General features: G+C 48.6%; 1 protein-coding gene across 4 annotated transcripts; it reads right to left on the bottom strand.

The window, feature by feature from the left end:
• Nucleotides 1–1,114: 1,114 nt before the first annotated feature.
• Nucleotides 1,115–18,946, bottom strand: NUTF2 (nuclear transport factor 2). 4 transcript variants are annotated; one of them, XM_090260460.1, is made up of 6 exons: nucleotides 18,854–18,946; nucleotides 7,411–7,528; nucleotides 6,763–6,890; nucleotides 3,932–4,003; nucleotides 3,754–3,852; nucleotides 1,115–1,617 (listed from the first exon to the last, which is right to left on the bottom strand). In XM_090260460.1, exons 3-6 carry the CDS (start codon nucleotides 6,859–6,861, stop codon nucleotides 1,504–1,506), a joined length of 384 nt encoding a protein of 127 aa, XP_090116586.1. In that variant the 5' UTR covers nucleotides 6,862–6,890; nucleotides 7,411–7,528; nucleotides 18,854–18,946; the 3' UTR covers nucleotides 1,115–1,503. The 4 variants fall into 4 exon arrangements, with proteins under 4 accessions (XP_090116586.1, XP_090116588.1, XP_090116585.1 ...); XM_090260462.1 differs by having other exon boundaries at nucleotides 7,411–7,518; XM_090260459.1 differs by lacking the exon at nucleotides 7,411–7,528 and having other exon boundaries at nucleotides 18,854–18,945.
• Nucleotides 18,947–19,804: the final 858 nt, after the last annotated feature.

Genomic DNA, 19,804 nt, shown 5'->3' with positions numbered 1-19,804 from the left:
TCTCTCCCCCACCCCCAATACACATCAACCTAGATATCAGTCCCACTGAAATCTCAATATGCTGTTCTACCAAACAGCGTTATCATCGAGCCAAGTACCCAGTTATAGCCAGGCAACTTCTGGGGGTCTGAGGATGTCTTTGGCCTCCATCCACAGTAGAGGGAAAGGTGGGTACAGGTCAGGCATAGCTGTGGTGCCCTCACCAATCCTAGAACCCCTAAAAGGGCAACAGCTCAAGTCCTGGGTTTGGTTCTAGCCTATGGTTGCTACCTTGCAACCAGGTCTCAGAGCTAAACGGCTAGATTTGCCATAGGCAAGGCCTCTGTCTCCCAAAATGAGGAGCATAAAGTGTCCCAATAGTTGACTTCCTGGGATTTGAAGACAGTGAGGTGTAGTTAGGCAGGGACTAGGAGGCCTAACAATGCCTTGCAGAGGTCTGAGGGGTGAGAAATCCTAGATCACAAATCTCTCACACTCAGACTGCCTTGTCATAGCTCTAAATCTATACTCCAAACCACCAGGTCTGGATCTGTGGATGTTGGAGGCTAGCTGTTATGGCACTTGCCTTTGAGCAAAGCTATCTAAAGCAGGTGGTACAGGATCTGAACTACCCTCTTCTTGGCTTCGTATTTGTGGGGCACCCTGGGTGTTATCCTAACCCTTCTGGGGATAAAATGGGCCCCTCTCCCTCAAACCTTTGCTCAGAGGGCCTGAACCTGATGGGCCATTTTTGCCAATGCCTCTCCATGTTCAGTAGGATTCTTGGTCAACTGTCCTGTTACTAGAGCCCTGACCCTACCCAGTGTAGAGGTCACAGAAGGTGTCAAAACTGACCACAGAGGCTTCAGTGCAGGGGAAGCTTCAGGCCAGACTGGAGCTCTCCCTATCTGCAGCTCACTTCCCCAAGACCAGATGCGCTCGGGAGGGGAACACTATGCCCTCCTGGGTTTCTGAGAGAAGCTAGCTTTGAGTGCTGCTTCAGCAGTTTTCTCCTTGTAATAGGTATTGCTGAGTTGGGGTAGAGGTGGGAAGGTGAGACATGAGAGAGCCAATGGGGCTAGGTAGTTATTGATGCCCAACTATTAAACTAATTAAAACAATTTAAACTGTTAAGAAAATTTTTGTGGTTTTATTGTATCATGAGGCATTGAAACATCTGAACAAATCAATATCTGGGCGGTGAGGCAGCTGCTTTCTCCTTCACTTCTTTGGGTTACTAGAGCAACTTGTCAGTAGATTAAAAAAAAAAAAAAAAAATGACAACCTTTTGCATTACTTAAGTCTTTCCAAGGCATGCGCTGGTACAACACATACTTCTCCTGTCAGATGTAACTAGTCTAGTGTCCAAACATCATGCACAACACCTAGGTAGCAGCAGCGCACTGCGCCCACTCCCACCATGGTCCTGCTCATTTGTGTATGATATTTGGAGCATCTGGAGGAGTGTGAATAGTATCAGGAAGAGGGAGGAAGGAAGAGCATGAGTGCCAGGCTGGGAGGAGGTCAGCCGAAGTTGTGCAGGGCAAGCCTGAACATGTCATTGGTGCAAACCCAAGCATCATTGATGTTCTTTAATAGAAACATCTGGTGGAACCCCATGATGGGGTCTTCATCAGCCTGTAAGGAAAGAAAAATGATTCAGTAAGGGGACCAGGGAACGGGCAGAGAGTTCAGCGGCAGGGTAACAGGGCAAAAAATGCTGACTTTGGGATCAAACCCTTCTGTCTTGGACTCAAATCCCAGTAGAGACAAGGAATACATGTGAATGTGAATTGATTTAATGTATGAAACACTACACTGGGCACATAGGGACCTATACATAGCAGCTCACACTGCTATATGCACTTAAAACTGCAGAACTCACCAGTTAGCTATCGCAAAAGAGCAGAGAACAAACCTGCCTCTAAGCCCATGTCTCTGGGCACAAGTGACCAATTTTAAAGAGTTCTGCAGTGCTCATCTTGTAACTTACAACACCTAGAAACTAAACACTCTTTTAATCCTCACCCAAAGGTATGTTTGTTTGTTTTACTGATTTTAGAGAGGTAAAAATATTGATGTGAGAAAGAAACATTGACTGGTTGCCTCCCCTATGCACCCTGATTTGGGATTGAACCTGCAACCTAAGTTGCTCCACAATGGCAACTTTGCCCTGACAAGGAATCAAACCCACAACCTGCTGGTATATGGGACAGCGCTCCAACTGACCCACCCAGCCAGAGCAAAAACTAAACACCTTAGTGTGTGATTATGCCAGTTAATCCAATCAAGAGAAGCAACTGCTAAATGCTGACTGGGGCCAAACATGTGAGAAAAAGACTCAAAACCGAATTCACACTGTGATCACAACTCTACAGGGGAAATACATAAGCCTTGTAATCAGGTGGTCTACTGAAAACAAAAAAGCAAGGGACCTCCAGCTAAACTGCAAAGACCGGGATGGGGTAAGAGCCCAGTTAATCAGAGCTGTCTCTACCATCACTGGTTTTTCTGGGAATTATTATCAGCAAGGAGGCAGAAGGTAGCCAGCTGCTGTCTCTTCACTGACCCCTCCCCCTCCCTGGATTCCTTGAGCAGGAAGTCCTTTGCTGAATCTGTTCACATAGGGAGCATGGAGAGGCCCCAGGGAATTGGTAGGGGACCTCTCCCAACAAAGATCAGTGCAGGAAGCCCACAGGTAAACCAGACTCAGCCCCTCCATTGAGGAGCTCTAGTTGATGAGACAGAAACAGAAAAAAGAACCTGAAATCATGTGGAAAGGGCACTGCTTACTGAGCCCAGCCTGGGAAAGTGGGCACGGCCCTGTGGAGAGACCTCCTCACTCCCAAGGGCCTATTTGAGCATAGACTTGGAGCAGGGCATCTTGGACAGGCAAGAGAAACTAAAAGAAAAGTCCAGGCCAGAAGTCAGGTCCCTCTGAATCCACTGCAGAGCCTTGAGGGCCCGTCACTCAACCCTTGTATTAGACTAAGGAAGCCCTGCCTAGCCTAGGGAGAAGGCCTGCTATTGAGCCCTACCATGACACATCCCAGGAGGCTGGAACCTTGTCAAAGAGCAGCCAATTTGTCCTGCTTTGGGGAGGAGAGGCTTTTTGGAAACCAAAAATCTGGCTTCACAGGTAGGAGTCCCTGGGAGAATTCTTGCGGTGGGAGTGGGGTGCTGAGAGGTCACAGGAAAGCTTTGAAGGCGACAGGTCTTGAGAAGGGGAAAGGAAAAATACGGAGAGAAGCAGGAGTTCTGGGAATCTGCTTTGCTCAGCAGCCAGCTCAGGGAACGGCAGCATGGGCTCCAGGTGGAGACTGCTGCTCAGCACCCAGCTGGCATGTCCAGGGTTAATGCCTACAGGAGGCCCACCGACACCTTGGGGTAGTATCATGGCCCAGTCACTTGGCACCATAGCTTCATCTTGCTCCCATACCATTTGTCCATTTTCCAAAAAGGGTCTAAACCAGTGCTCTCTGCTAGAAATTTCTGCAGTAACAGAAATGTTCTACGTCCGTGCTGTCCAATAGGCAGCCACAACTGACTGAGCTCTTGAAATATGGCTAGTGTAACTGAGGAACTACGTTTTACTTCATTTTAATTAATGTAATTTAAAAATTAGCACACGTAGCTGGTTGCTATTATATTGATCTACACAGCTCTAGACAGTCACTTTGTCTGGGTGTCCTCAGATAAGCAAGTCACATCACAGGGATGGCAAGGGCACAGGGTTATCCTCTGCCTGCAGCTTTTCCCTAGCAGCACTGTTACCTTAAGCTGGCCCACAACCATGCTGATGATGCAGCTATCTGGCGTGGGCTGATGGTCCTGCGCCGTGATGCTGTGCTGGATTTTCTGGAACGGAAGGCTCTGCAAGAGAAAGAGTGGGTGGTGGGCTGTAGCCAGCAGGGAAGGAGCTGCCTACAGCCTCACCCTCGCCCTTACTTACAGACAACTTCTCCACAATGGCAGCTTTCCCCTGGAATTGCTGTCCTTCCCACGTAAGGCATGACGCGTCAATCTGAAAACCAGGAAACTCAGGGTCAGGGCTTCAGAGCACCAAAAGTATCTCTGAGGCCCTGAAAAGACCCCTAAAAAAAATCTTGGGGAGCCCTGGCTGGTGTGGCTCAGTGGATCGAGTGCCAGCCTGCAAACCGAAAGCCTGCCAGTTCGATTCCCAGTTCGATGCCTGGGTTGCGGGCCAGGTCCCCAGTTGGGGATGTGTGAGAGGCAACCAATCGACATATCTCTCACACATTGATGTTTCTCTCCTCCTCTTCCTCCCTCCCTTCCCCTCTCCCTAAAAATAAATAAAATCTTTAAAAAAAAATCTTTCTTGGGGAAATAATTCCATACCTCAATCTCCATGTCTATAAAGGAACTGAGGATAGCTTCTAAACTTTATAACTACTACCAATTTCTTTAATTATACCCCATTGTCCAGGAGCTCAGGCTCTGAAAAACTAACATAATATAAACTTATTAAATAAATCCATTGCCCAGTTTTTACTCAAGAAGTCATATGATGAGAGGAGGGGTTTAAATAACATTGAAATACTGCTCTGGGCTTAATTTTGTCCTCCTAAATTCATATGAAGTTCTAACCCTCAAGTACTTCTAGATGTGACTGACTGTATTTGGAGATAGGGCTTTTAAAGAAGTGATCAGAATTAAATGTGGTCATTAGGCTGGCCCCAACCCAACATTACTGGTGTTCCTATAAGAAGATGAGATTAGGATACAGACAAGGACAGAGGGAAAGGCTGTGTGAAGACACTGGATGATGACAGCCATTTATAAGCCAAGGAAAGAGGCCTCAGAAGAAACCAACCCCACTGACATCTTGATCTCAGAATTCTAGCCTCCAGCACTGTGAGAAAATAAATTTCTTTAAGCAAAAAAAAAACAAGTCATATGACCTCTGATATGCACGAGCCCCAGACTGGCCATATGTGGCCAAGGCTCAGCCAAAAGCCATCCAGCTGTGTGGTCAATCAGCATCAGTCCCAGAGAAGTCATGAGAAATAACTCAGAAACACCTATGCTCATCACCATCTACAGAGCCTAGGCTGAGTTACACTAAGGCCCTTTCCATGGGGGCTATCATGGGGTCAGGGAGAGATGGAAGTTGACAAGGCCTCGCAAGGCAACCCACTAGCTTTGCACCTCCCCTCCAGATCTTCCTTGTCACAGCCTTTGGGGTAGACCTCAAAAATGCCTCTGTTACTCACCAGTTGTGGCATTAGACAAGTTAGTCATTTTTCTGAGTCTCAGTTCCCTGATATTCAAAGGGAACAAGTGCTAAGGATTATATAAAATGACATATACAAAGTGTTCTTTTAGGATTGCTAACTATCTTCTCTGGGTTAAGCCTGCTTTAATTGACATTAAGAAGCAACAAGGCAAAAGTGCCAGGATCCCAGAATCAAATCAGTTCAAGTTAAAAAAAATTCTTGATCTGAGATACCATCTCACACTTGTCAGAACGGCCATCATTAACAAATCAACAAACAACAAGTGCTGGCCAGGATGTGGAGAAAAGGGAACCCTACTGCACTGTTGGTGGGAATGCATAATGGTGTAGCCACTGTGGAAAGAACTGTGGAGATACCTCAAAAAATTAAAAATAGATCTGCCTTTTGACCCAGTGATCCCACTTCTGGGAATATATCAAAAGGAACCCAAAATACTAATTAAAAGAATATAAGCACCCCTGTGTCCACTGCAGCATTACTTATAATCGCCAAGATATGGAAGCAGCCCAAGTGCTATGGGACATTTACACAATGGAATTCTACTTGGCCATAAAAAAGAACATTTTACCCTTTGAAACAGTATGGATGGACCTAGAGAACATTATGCTAAGTGAAATAAGCCACTCAGAGAAAGACTAATACCATAAAATTTCACTCATATGTGGAATCTAATGAACAAACTGATCTAACAAGCAAAAGAGAGAGAGACTCACAGATAGCAGATGACAGCTAGTGGGGGTGGTGGTGAAGGGTTTGAGCAAAAAAGGAAAAAGGACTCATGAACATGGACAACAGTGCGGTGATTGTTGGGAGGAGAGGAGTATAAGGGGACTAATTGGTAACAGAAAAAAATATAATAAAGATTAAATTTTAAAAATAAAAAAAATAAAAATAAAAATTCTCCATCTGTTCTGGCTGGATGCTCAGTAGGTGAGAGCGTCATCCTCATATGCCAATATTGTGAGTTCAATCACTGGTCAGGGAACATACAAGAAACAAATACAAAATTCTCCATTTGTGATAGTGACAATCACATAATACTTGCGCTGAATTTAGCCCTCTGCCTGCATAGAAAGGTTTCTCAAAGGACATACTAGCCTCTCTGGGCTAACCCCATTTGTTTCCCTTGAGTACAAAGAAACCTTTGGCCCTCCTCAAAGGAAGCCAGACTTGAGGCCTTCAGGAGAGCTCAGCTTTGCACTAATGATGCTCATGAGCTGCCTTCAGAGGGCACTGTGAGCCCTAGCCTCTGCCTGCTGCTTCCCAGTCTAGAACATTGGTACGTCCAAAACCATGGCACCCTGCCCAGGGTATCAGAATACCAACTCTTGTGGAACATGACAGAAGGAAATGCGTGAACCAGCTAGCTGGGCCATATATCAGGCCCCTGCCCCATGGACAGCTCAGATAGAAGGGTGCAAAATCAATCCAGTGAGGGCTGCCAGAATGTGTGAACTGGATAAGTGCCCAACCCCTGAACTAATTCCTTAAGAGTCCCATTCTGGTCCTAGAGCTGAAGACTTACGTAAATTGCGCCTAGTTGGGTTCTGTCGTTATCAAATAACTGGTAGTAATGTTGAATGAAGCTGGATCCAATCTGCTCCCAAATTGGCTTGTCTCCCATTCTGGAGCGTCACCCGGCCTCGTTGAGACCTGCAAGACCAGAGAGACAGGGAGGGGAAGCGTTGGTACTGCAGGAAGAGAAGGTAGCCAGCCGCTGTCTCTTCACTGACCCCTCCCCCTCCCTGGCTTCCTTGAGCAGGGAGTCCTTCGCTGAATCTGTTCACATAGGGAGCATGGAGAGGCCTCGGGAATTGGTAGGAGACCTCTCCTAACAGAGACCAGTGCAGGAAGCCCAGGGGTGGACCAGACTCAGTCCCTCCTTTGAGAAGCTCTGGTTGATGAGACAGAACTGCCTGGGTGGTGGAGCACACACAATGGGTACTGAAGGTAGACCCCAGGACAAAGAAAGGTCAGAGCTGGTCCTTTAATGCCCAATGAGGGGATGGACCTTTAAGGAGGAGCTAAGCATTCTCCCCATAGCTTTTTATTCTGTCTTCTCAGTGAGGTGCAAAGCAAGAGTTATTGCTATTCTTCCCACCCTGCAGGCCAGCAATTACTGGTGTCTGTGTGTAAAGTATCTTCTACAAGGGGGGACAAAAAAAACACAAACCGGAATTATCTTCTGGAGGGCAGGCCCCTTGTAGTACAGGCTTCCCCAGTTAGGTGAGTGTTCTAGGAACCCATCTATCAGTGTACCAGCTGGCGTTGTTGTGAGAGGCTGCATTCAGCTTCAGTGAATTTTTTAAAAAGGTTTTATTTGTTTAGTTTTAGAGAGAAGGGAAGGGAGGGAGAAAGAAAAGGAGAGAAATATCAATGTGTGGTTGCCTTTCATGTGCCCCAAACTGGGGACCTGGCCCACAACCCAGGCATGTTCCCTGATTCGGAATCGAACCAGTGACCCTTTGATTCACAGAACAGCACTCAATCCACTGAGCCACACCAGCCAGGGCTTCAGTGCATTTTTTTTTGAAGACCCTTTCAATGTGTTTGCCCATTTCGTGATGGGTGATTTATGAGCACACCTGCCTACACTACAGTGAGTATTCAGTCATTTTTAACCAAAAACGGCATAACCCTTATGCCCCACCCTTCCTATTCACCCGATCACACCACAGATGACTTTTTTTTGTTTCCATGGATGAAAAAAGTCCTGAAAGAGAAACAAAAAAAAATGGCAGAAACACTAAAAGGCATCAAAATTTACGAGATCAAAAATTGTTGTGGGCAGTGGAAAAAACAGCTCAATAGGTATATTGCATCAAATGGAGAGTACTTTGAAGGTGACTTAAGTTTAAACATGTAAGAATACAGACACAATTTTTTATAAATTTCGGGGTTTCTTTTTGGTCCCCCGTCATATTACAGCCCTCAGGCTCTGTCCTTGTCCTGCCGAAACTCAGCCCCCAATGCCTCAACAATGCCCCAGTGCTTTCTTGGGAGGCGGACGAAGACCCAGTGAAAGTAGGGGGAGATGGTTCCTCAAGGCCCCACGTGCTACAAAAACAGCAAATGAACCCCCGCTCAGTCTTAAGGGGGCAGTTTTGCTAGGCCCCTCTCAGGTAGGGAAGTCCAAATCTCACTGCAGGATCCTATGACAACAGACCCAGGTGTTGTTCTATACTTGTCTGACTTTAGAGGAGCCCAGCCCCTCTCTCCTGATGACAGACTGAAACAAAGCAGTGAGGAGGTGGGTTCGACCATGGAAGATAGCCATTAACACTGGTAGAAGGTGATGCAAGTCACTACCTTTCTTAGAGCCTCAGCTTCCTCCTCCTCCATAAAATGGAGGTGGTTGTGAAGCCTCACTAAGGGAACTTGGTCAAGTCTTCAGCTCAATATGGTTAAGTGCTAGTTCACTCCAGTCCCTGTGACCTCACCCAAGGCCAAAGGAGCCAGTGGGGAGGGACAGTAGCTCATCCTCCTCAATCCAGTCAATCTTCTAGCCTCTGACCAGTAATTCCAGCCAATGAGGGGTCAGGAAGCTTAGCCAGCTTTATTTTAGGTCCCCTAGGAGGTGGTGGTACTAAAAATAGCTCAGTGCTGGGGTGACTAAGAAATGTCCAGGAAAGTCTAAAATAAGCAGATGAGAGAACTTGGACCGGGCCACACCAGTTACACAGGAACACAAGGTATGTCCCAGTTCACACTCTGCCAAGAAACATACCAACAAATTGGAAAGGCATAGGACCAACAGCCAGTCTCAGTTGTGTTGTCACAACCACATTTCCAAGGGGTACCCACACACAGATTTGGAATACGTGAGGCAGGGCACAGCCCCATGTATCTGCCACTTCGACCCTAGTATTCACTCACTGCAGCCCAACCTCACCGCATCTTACCTGCAAGATGCCTTGCCCAGCCCCTGAGAGCTCAGGGGCAGAGCTGAAGGAAGGGATGAGGGCCATCTCCTTCTGCAGGAAATTGGAAAGCCAAAAGGAACTAAGGTTAAAAGCTGATCCAAGACAAGAAAAGGGCCAACAGGTAGAAGGTCGGTGAGGCAGAGGAAGTGCGTGGGTGTGTTTTTCTTTTTCAATATTGTTCTAAATCATGTAATTACTTGCTAATACAAAGACTACTTGGCAGAAGTAGTGGTGGAGTGAAGAGGATCGAGGGACAAAGGGACAGAAGAGGCCTTTGGTCTGGTGAGGCAGGGCAGGACAGGACAGAGGGAACTTTCCTGAGGAACAGGACAGCTCACAGTCTCCCAGAAAGTGTGAGAAGGAACCTTCAAAACTATGTGGATTGAGTCCTTTGTTTTAAAAGTGCCAAGCAGGGATCCTGAAGCCAATACCAACGTCATTTGAGATCTGCCTGACCTTGATTTATTTCCATGTAATGATCACAATAACCATATGGTCAGATTCCACTGTCATCCTGCTTAACAGGTGGGAAAACAGGTTCAGCGATGTGAGCAGCCTTGTTCCAAGTTCATCCAGTATCTCAGTGCTGACACTGGGTCTTCCGGTGGTGGCCAGTGCTTTCTTTCTGCTACCTTTGCATCCCGAGCTCTAAACCACAAAGCTGGCCTTGTCCCTCTCCTACAGCACCCTCACCTTTGGGTTAAAGGCCAAACCCCACAGGTAGCCAAAAACACCTGTCCCTGCCTCTCCAGTCATTCTCTTCTACCTCAGTCCAGCTCCACACCAGAAGTCATCAAGTATTTGCCCTGTGTTGTCCTCCGTCCCCTCATCTGCCTGATCAGTCCCTGCTCTTCAAGTCACTGTTCGAACCCCCACCTATTTAGGGACAGACTCCTTCCCAGACTGAAATGATGACGTCCAACCCCATGTGGAAACCCATATCAACACACCCAGGTGGCACACTCCTCCACCTAAACGCTGCAGCTCTGGGCTGTGAGGGTTCCATGTGGTTCTTGCTACACCCCCAATCTCCTGGCACACAGCCCAGCCCAGCAAACTACAGGACTTACAGGTTCTGGTTCTAAATCTCCTGCAAAGCTTTCAACTCGTGGTTAGGAGGCAATATTCTTTCTTTCTTTCTTTCTTTTTTTAAAATATTTTATTTATTTACTTTTAGAGACAGGGGAAAGGAGGGAGAAAGAGAGGAAGAAAAACATTGATGTGAGAAACATGAATCAGCTGCCTCTCACATAGCCCGAAATGGGGACCTGGCCACAACCCAGGCATGTGCCCTGACCAGGAATCAAACCAACGACTCTTCGGTTAGCAGGCCGGCACCAATCCACTGAGCCACAGCAGCCAGGGCAACATTCTTAAGTCCAGAAGAGGAATCAAGGTGCAGAGCACCCCCTCCCTTCCCCATGCAACACAAGGGAAGGATCTGGGCCAGGTTGGGCCTTAACCTTGTTTCTAGTACAGTTACTACTATAGAAAGAATAGCCTGGAAAGAAACAAAATGCCAAGGCTCAGAGGCAGCCTCCCATCAGACTGGGGACGGACCTTCATGACGGCTTCTCCTACAGTTCTTCCAAGAGGGCCGCTGACCACATCATTTCCTGCTTCACCTCAACAGTCCCTAGACTGACTGAAGTCAGGCTCCTTGAGGAGTAGAAATGACCTCAATGGCCTCTCAACCACTAAGCATCAGCCTTCACTCACCCTTGGGTCCCTGCAGGTTCAAAGATCCTCAAGAATGTCTCAAAAACTGTGGCCCTCTCCCAATAAGTTTGCACAGCAGCAGGATGTCCCAGCCTTGTGAATAATTTCAGGTTGTTTACACTACCTGAGGTTCAGTCATACACCCCAGGTTAAAACCACTGGCCTAGGAGATCCCTTTGGGCAACCGAAAAACTTCATTTCTGTCCTCAAATTCTGGGTGTTTCCAAAAGTTGAAATAGCAGTATCCAGCTGATAACATCTCATTTTCACTAATGTGTATTAGGTATAAAAATGTGCTAAGGTTTTTACATGCATTTGTCCCTAACGCCCTGAGTCAGCACCCATGTTAAGAGATGAGCAAAATGAGGCTCAGCGAAATTAGTTAATTTAACCTTGCTCAAGGCCACTAACCTAATAGATGGTGGAACTGGATGGAACCAGTGGACTCCAGAGCCAGGATTCCCAGAACTGGTCAAGATAAAAATGAAGAGAGAAGGGGGAAAAAAAGGGGGGGGCACAAAGAACAGCACAAAGAGCTGAAGCCCTGTTCTCTGGCCTTGGCTCCTTGGCTTTCTCAGACGGGGCAAGACAGGCCTGAACCAGGACTTCTGCCTCCAAACAAAGACACCAAGCAGATTTCCACAACCAATAATAGGCATTTTCATGGGAGATTATCTCACCTTTTCCCCAAACCTTCAAAGTCATAACCTGTTCTACTATCTCAGCAAAGCAAAGAGATCTTGGCCTAGCTGAACCTGGGCAGGGACTGGGGCAGGAGAGTGATGGGGAAGAGGACGTCACTAACTCCAGATTGATATACAAAAGATGCTCACGTGTTTAGGAGCCCATTACTGAGACCCACCAGAATGCCAGCAGATGTGCTGAGCTAATGGTAGGGTCCTTAATATTGAGAACAACGGTGGCCATTACCCTCACACCTGCTTTCTCCCAAGCCCCAAACAGCCCTGAAGCACACAGGCTGGGAAGAACTCCTCCAACAGGTGGGACTGACAGCCAACCTTGGTTTGAACCCCTAGGGCCCAGCACACGGGTGTGTGTTACAAGGAAAGAGAGGAAATGCAATGCACTGCCACCAGACAGGAAGACAATGCAGAGTGCCTGTTCTTCAGGGACACACTGCCCCTCTGATTTCACAGTGAAGGGTGCTGTGTATCCTGTCCTATGATGCTCCAATGACTTTCTGCCCCACTCTCCACTGACAAAATCTGAACCACTTATCCTGTCTTCAGGGCCTCGAGTGACCTGCCCTCCTGGCTGCCCAACCTTGTCTCCTACCAGCAATTCCCCACCGACACCCTTCCTTTACAGTCATTCTGCATTTTCCTGTTTCTGGAACATGCTAAGCCTGTTCTTACCCTAGGGCTTTGCAATTGTTGTTCCTTATACCTGGCTCACTCCCCTTCTCCCTAAATCTTCATGTGTCTGGCTCCCTATCACCTATGTGTCAGCTCAAATGTCACCTCTTCATAGGTACCTTCCCTGACTAGCCAGTCTAAAATAGCTGCCCAAGTACTCATTTCACCATCATGTATTATTTTCTATCTTTTTTTTAGTCTTCACCCAAGAATATGCTTATTAATTTGAAAGAGGGAGGGGGAGGAGGAGAAGGGAAGAGACAAAGATATTTCAATTGGTTGCGTCCTGTAAGCACCGACAGGGATCAAACCCGCCAACCTAGGTATGCACCATGACCCGGGGATCAAACTGGCAACCTTTTGCAGTACAGGACGACACTCCAACTGAACCACCCAACCAGGGCACCATGTATTATTTTCTTAGAATTTATCATTGCATGAGATTGTCATACTTACATGCAGTGTGGGGTAAAAGTAGATTTACAGCTGTTCATATGGAAAATAATAAAAGAATAAACTCTGTTTTGCATACTCACAACTGTAGACCTACTTTTGCCCAGTCCTGTTTATGGTCTGTGTCCCAACCAGAGTATCCCTGTTCCCATGGTGCCTGGCTCAGCCCTCAGTAATTGTTTGGGTAAGTCCATGAATGCGTGGGGCTGAGGTCTGACCTTCTTCTCTGGAGCAGTAGTAGTTCTGGGCAACCCTGCTCAATTTAGGTGGCCAAGTGACCCACTTCCCTTCCACCTACGTCTTCTGTCCAAGTGTCAGGAAACAACCCTCTGTCGTCCACCCAGCTGTCTGTCTGTCTGAGGCATGTGGCAAGTGGGGCTTGGCACCAACCCCAACCCCCCCGACCCTTTCACTCTTAAGGTCCTGGTCAGTCACTCACCTAACGGACAGCTGTGCCTAAACAGTAGGAACACAATCCCATACTTAAAGGCCTGGCCTCTAGCCTGCTCCTCCTCTCCCTCGTGGTGTCTCCTCACCAGTAATTGTGGGGATGTTAGGGGTAACCAACTGAGGATATAAGGCAGGACTCAGCTGTAAGGAGTCATTGTCAGGTCTTAGGTGAACACTAGATTAAGAGGTAGGAAGAAGCCTCAACCTAGGACTGGCAACGGCCTCATCACCACTCCCCTGCCTGAAGTCTAGAGAGAAATCAGCCAAGGTCTGATGCCTGAATGGCTGGCCAAGACAGAATGCTTTCTCGGGCAGACCCCCAACGCTGAGGTGCCTCCAGCACCCTGATCAGGCCTTTTTCTCTTCTGCCTAGGGAGGGCTCCTTCAGGATGCCCTGGCTGGCCCAGAAGCTAAATTCTGAGACCTGCATACTGATCTCTGCTCTGTACTTACTCAGTCTCTGAGTAGGCTACCTTTCCCAGGTGGCTCAGAGATCTCTGGGGCCCCTGTCCTAGCCAGCTCCCATCTATGAACTTGCTGGTTAGGTACACACGGACTTGGCTCCAACAATGTGGTCTGAAGTCCTGAAGTCCTTAAGTGACCACCACCATCCTCTGTCACCATCATGCCTGGCCAATACCACCGTGACACTATATGACTGAGATAAGCAGGGTAATAAAGGGTTGGACACAGAATTCCAGAGTGGTGGAGGGAATGCCTCCTATTAGCCAAACAGTTGTGTTTCCTTCTTTCTTTCTAAGATTTTTTTTACTTTTTAAAGAGAGGGGAAGGGAGAAAAAGAGGGAGAGAAAACATCAATTGGTTGCCTCTCGCACACCCCCAACCAGGGACCTGGGTCACAATCCAGGGCTGTACCCTGACTGGGAATCAAACTGAACAGCCCGGGCCAGTTGTGTGTATTTCATTGTATGAGCCTCACAACCCTGGTATTATTATCATTGCTTTGTAGATGAGGAAACCAAGAGGTTAAGAAAAAATTTAAGGCTACACAAGGCCATTGGCATAGCCAGCATTAAAATGTCCACAAAATTGGCTTGGACTGGAACAGATGAGAGCCAACATGAAATACCAAGAAGCATATAGGTGGCAAAATGAGTTGGTCAGAAACAAAGCCTAGACCTTTTCTTCTTTGAAATAAGCAAGTTCCACACCCCTCAAGACAGAAAGCCCGAGTACAAGCTTAGCTAGTCAAAGCAGTTTAATACCATAAGGAAAACTGAGAACTTGCAGTTTCCTGGGCCTGAATCTACCTCTGCAAGTGGAACTGATGTCTATACACAGCATCCTTCTGCGGGGGAAGCAGTTTTTGCCCAGTGTCTGTGATGGCCTATCTGAGGCTTTAAGGAACAAACAATCCAGAATTCCCTCATTTTACTGGGGCAAACAGCCCTCAATTTCCAAGCACCTTGGAAACATTGCTCTCCTGAGGGGGGGTTCTCCTCCAGGCAGATCCCTCTCCAGCCTGGAGCTTAGGAAGTAGGCACAGAGCAGGTCCAAGCAACAAATAAGGAGTAAGGCCCAAGGCAGTCACAGCAAGTTCTCTATCAGCCAGTGATGGGAGCCCTTCGGGCCAGCGCGCAGGGCTACCCCTTACCTTCTTCTGTCCATCTTCCCTGGCCACTAAGACACTTCCCTAATCACAGCCAGACCTGAACAAAGGGTTCTTTCCAGGAAGACACATTCCAGTGAGAAAAGGGAAGGTGTCACAGAGACCTAGTGGTCAAGGTGCTGACCAGATATCACACAGGCCTGGAAGTCATTCCAGGGATAACCCACATGCTGTCACCTCCCTCAAGGAGGGAGTCAAGAGTTCCCGCCACAACAGTCAAAAAAAAGAGAATCACAGAATCTCAAGGCTGGGGAAGGGGTAGCCAACACGAATTCAATTCAAAACACACAAACGTCCTCAATGGCCCACCAGAAAAAAAAAATAACTCAAGAAGGTTCAGTTCAACACCAACCCATAAAAATCCTGCCCAACTTTCAGTGCAATGTCTAACCTGTGGAAAACTTTTCAGACCCACCCCTCTCTCTCTCCAAAAGGACTATTCCTTTTCATCCTGGGGAGGGTGCCTCTGTGTTTCACTCTAGGAAGATGTCCTGACAGGTACTACTCCAGGAGCACGGGGCACTTTAAAAGTGACCTGAGAGGTCCATGGCTGCTGTGGCTCAGTGGATTGAGTGCTGACCTGTGAACTGAAAGGTCACTGGTTTGATTCCCAGTCAGGGCACATGCCTGGGTTGTGGGCCAGGTTCCCAGTTGGGGGTGTGCAAGAGGCTCTTTAGTATTAGCATTATCAATAAAATATAATTTAATGAAAAAAAGAAAAATGAACAGCCTTAGAGACCTGTAAAATACCATCATAATACCAACATACCATAGAAGGAGTTCCAGATGGAGAAAACTGAGAGTATGATAGAAAGAATAATTAAGGAAAGAATAGCCAAAATTTCCTCAAATTTATTGACCTACACATCAGAAAAGCTCAAAGAACTCCGACAGGATAAAGTCAAAAGACTGACAACTAGACACCTTACACCTAATAGTCAAACTACCAAAAGACAGAGGGAATCTTGATTTTTTTTTTTTTTTAAAGTGGCCTAAAAGGGCCTCAATGAAAGGGGCAGAAGCACAAACCCAGACTCCAGACAGGGAATAATAGGAAGGCCATAGACCACAAAATGCTGGTGAGATTCCCAGGCACTAGGGGAATATCCAGCAGAAACCTCTGGAGGATGGAGAAAGAGCAGGCGATAGAAGACAGCAGCTAAGTTCAACAGTCTCACTCAAGGGACCCCAGACTTTCCTGGGCCCACCATCTGGAGGTATATCTTGCTCTCTATACTGAGGAGGAGAGTGGGCTCACCAACAGCTTTTCCTCTTTGGTGCTCTAATCATTCAGAAGTCCCCTCTTTGTGCAGAGCCAAGAGCCCCTATAGGACCTTTCAACTTAGCCCTCAGCACAAAACAGCACCTTTACCCATCTCCCCTTCTACTAGGACCTCCTTTTCCCTACACAAGGATTGAGTAGGATTCATTTTTCTATCTCTGGTCTCAGCCGAGAGTCTGACACACAGAAAGGGCCCAAAGAATGGTCGCTGAATAAAACTGATCATTGATGAGAAAGGAGGAAAAAAATTGGTTCAAAAGAATACACTAATACCTCAGAAAGGGAAGCCTAGAATTTTTTTATATAAGGTACCTTCTGGTTCTAAGATTTGAGAATTCTCCAACTCTTAAATCATTCATCCCATCCCAACCAACTATAAAGACAACAGAATAAAGTGAGACGTGGCTCAGAGTGGAGAGGTGGGCTTCGTGTCACTAAGGAACCTAGTTCTGAGCTGGGTGAGAACCCAGTCATCCTCACACCCTGCCTCCATGCTTATGCAGCCACCTCCCAACTGCCCTATGCCAGGCCTCACTTTCTAAGTCAGCCCAACAAGAATAGAAGGTGCAGAATGATTCTGGAGAACGTTGGGGTTCTTCTCTTATCTCTGAGACCCAAATGGCTTGCCAAGTTTCAGAAAGATCAAAGACTTCTGGGGGATTGAGAAGCCTAGCAATGCCTTACTGACTCCAGACACAGCAGGGACAGGCCCGAATTCCTCCTATTCCTGTGTAACCTTGGAGAAGGAACACTATCTTTTTGACCTTGCAGAAAACCCTTGTGATAAGCCACCCAAGGCCTTGGAATGTGCAAAACTAATCCATAGCCTTAAGCCTGGCTCACCTGAAATCTGTGTCCTAGGAAGAACGAATCCAGAGTCCAGAGTCATGAAGCTGGTTCTAGTGCTAACAGATTCCACCACACTGATCCTGCATGTGTCCTGTGAATAGTCCTTCCTTGTTGCCTACCTCCATTGGCAAATCAGGCCTCTACTGAGCCTGCTGAAACTCTGACTTCCATGCGCTCATGTGCTGACTAGGAGGGTTGAGTTCAGAGAGAACACTAACCCTATCTGTCCTCCATAATCAGAGAATGACTAGGCAGAACAATTCAGCTGCAGAAAAACTTCCCAGGCTAAAACGTAATGATCAGAAAAAAATCACCTGAAGCAGTACACAAGCAGGAGATGGGGTGGGAGGGTGGGGAGTGAGTCCAGAGGTGAAGGTTTTCTGCACAGTGGGCCTCTCAACTCTTTTAAGAGACTTGCTTGCTACTGAGGCCAGGCCTGCAGAGACTTGGCTGTTTTTTTAGTCCCTGCAAGGACTGTGGCTCAGAAGCCACACGAGGTCAGAGTGCTCAAGGCTTGACAAGCTGTCTCTTCCAAAACCCCTATGAGCTTCTCTAGACCAGTCCTTTATCATCACTCAATCAGAAGTACCTTTAGAAAGCCTGTCAGAAGACTACTCTATGGCTAGACATGCCATTTCTCCCCAAATTCACAGGGGTCTCTGGTGAATTAAGGGCAATTTCCCAAGGCCCAGCCAACTTACCACCTGTTCATAGACCACTCCAGCTTCAAGGAAATGAACAAGCAAGTGAGGGAAGCCTGACTTTCTGCAGCTTTCAGCTCTAACTCTGCTACCTGGACTTCAGAAGGCCCCACTGAGTGTCAATCTGAGTCCCACAGCCCAAATGTGCTTGACTCCAAATTTTGCTTGCAGCCCAGCCTTTCATTTGGCACTGGGTTCAAGTATCTCAGGCCTGGATCCTACTTCCCCCTCCACTGAATCCCACCTTATCACCACCATTCTTACGGAATCCTTTCTCTGTGGGAGGAGGGCCCATGATTCTGGGAGAAGCAATGTGAGGATTAGACTGTGCTGGGGTGGGTGGTCTAATAATGTGTTGCAGGCTCACACATCCAACCTCACCTCCTTGGCTTCCTTCCTTCACTAACAGGGCCGGCCCACCCACCACAGCTGGGGCCTAGTCACTGAGAGAGAGAGACAGGGGGCGGGGTGGGGGGGCGGCTGAGCCATCCAGCCTGGAGCTGCCTCATCACGTCAGGCCAGATCCTCCAAGGCCAGTCTGGCGTGAAGTCCCACACGGAACCCCCATAGCTCCAGATTACCTGACCCCCACCCCGCGCTGGAAAACTTACACATGAGTTCCATAGACTTGGGGAAGGGGGGAATAGGCTTCGTTCACTCCCAGCGGGCAGACAACCACAAGAACGGTCACCTATATCCTAGCCAGGCTATGGTCGGAAACCGAGTAAGAGCTTTATAAGCCCGGGCTGTAGCAGGCGGGCGCCCTTACCCAATGCTGACTCCAGAGTGAGCCGGAGAACCCCCGGATCCTTCGCAGGCAGGCAGCAGGGCATAGGGCTGGGGCCGACCCCACTGCCCTGCCTGCAGAGCTTGCGGGACTCGGGCAGGCCGGGTTAGGCCAGCTGGGGCGGGGACCGGAGAGCCCCATCCGAAAAGTCTGGACAAGAGAAAAAGGCCGATCCTGGTTTAGTCCAGTGCACCCGCCAAGTGCACGGTACGGCCTGGATAGACGCCTGGCTGTCTCTGTTTCCCTCAGCCGCCGCCTCACGAGAACCGGCGGGAGGCGGAGCCGCGGGCAACACATGGCCCCGGCCCCGCGCGGTCTCCGGCTGCCAGCGGGGGGAGTTGGGAGGGGAGGGGCCGCCCGGAGATTCGCAGCGGAGGCTCCAGGCAGCCGGAAGAGCGGCTCTTGCGTCCCAGCCCTCGCCACGGAGCGCTACCCCCAACACTCACCCGAGGGGCTGGCACGATGGCGGCAGCAGCGGCGGCAACCCAGCGCGGTCTGCGACCGACTGTCCCTTCCCCCCTGCCTTCCCTCACCACCCCACTGCACTCTGGGAAACGCAGTCCCCGCCGCGTCCTTTCTTGGCATATGTGCTCCCGGAGAAAACTACGGTTCCCGGCTTGCTATGCGCCGAGGCCCAGACACAGCCTGCAGGGCGGGAGGTGAGGCTAAACCAGGGAGGGAGGCTGCCGGGGCGAGCCCCTGAGAATTGTGGTCTAGCGGAAGCCTCTGGAACACTCGAGGTTGGCGCCAGGCGAGGGTCAGGGCTGTGCTGTCGCCAGGTCCCAGCTGGTCCGGCCCCACCCAGGCTGCGCAGCCATCTGGGGTTGGCCCCGCCTCCGTGGGATTTCAGCCTGGCCCCAAGCTGGCCAAGCCGCCCCTCCCTGGGCCCCTGGACTGTTTCCGCTCGCGAACCCCCCCTTCTCTTTGGTGCGAGGGCCGCCCATTAGGCTCTTTCCGAGAGGTGCTCAAGACCAGCTTGGGGCTTCTGCTGTTCCAACATTCGTGCGCCCTGCACAACGCCATTCTGGCCCAAAGCTGGTTTCAAGCAGGCAAGACTTTCCTGGGGCTGTAGAACCTCAAGCGGGGCTCGGCTGGAGACAAGATTTCTCTTAGTACAGTTTAAGTCTCCAAAACATTCTCCTAAAACTTACATTTTTCTTGATGAAGAAAAAGAACTAACCCAAAGTTTCCCTGTGACTTAAATGACCAGATTGCCCTTTGCTTTCAACGCCCATTTTAGTTGTTTCCTGGGCAACGCAAACATTGAAGATCTGACTCCTCTAGTTTGTGGAAATGCCCTAACAGCTAAACTGGGCAAGAGCGGGGGACGCCACAGGTAGGAAGCTTTACAAGGCTGCTTCTGGCAGTTTCTTGCCTTCCTTCCAGGCCAGAGCTCT

Source organism: Furipterus horrens, unplaced genomic scaffold, assembly GCF_987537825.1.
Source record: "Furipterus horrens unplaced genomic scaffold, mFurHor1.1.pri manual_scaffold_13, whole genome shotgun sequence".
In the NCBI taxonomy this organism is placed as follows: Eukaryota; Metazoa; Chordata; class Mammalia; order Chiroptera; family Furipteridae; genus Furipterus; species Furipterus horrens.
This window is presented reverse-complemented; position numbering and strand designations above follow the sequence as displayed.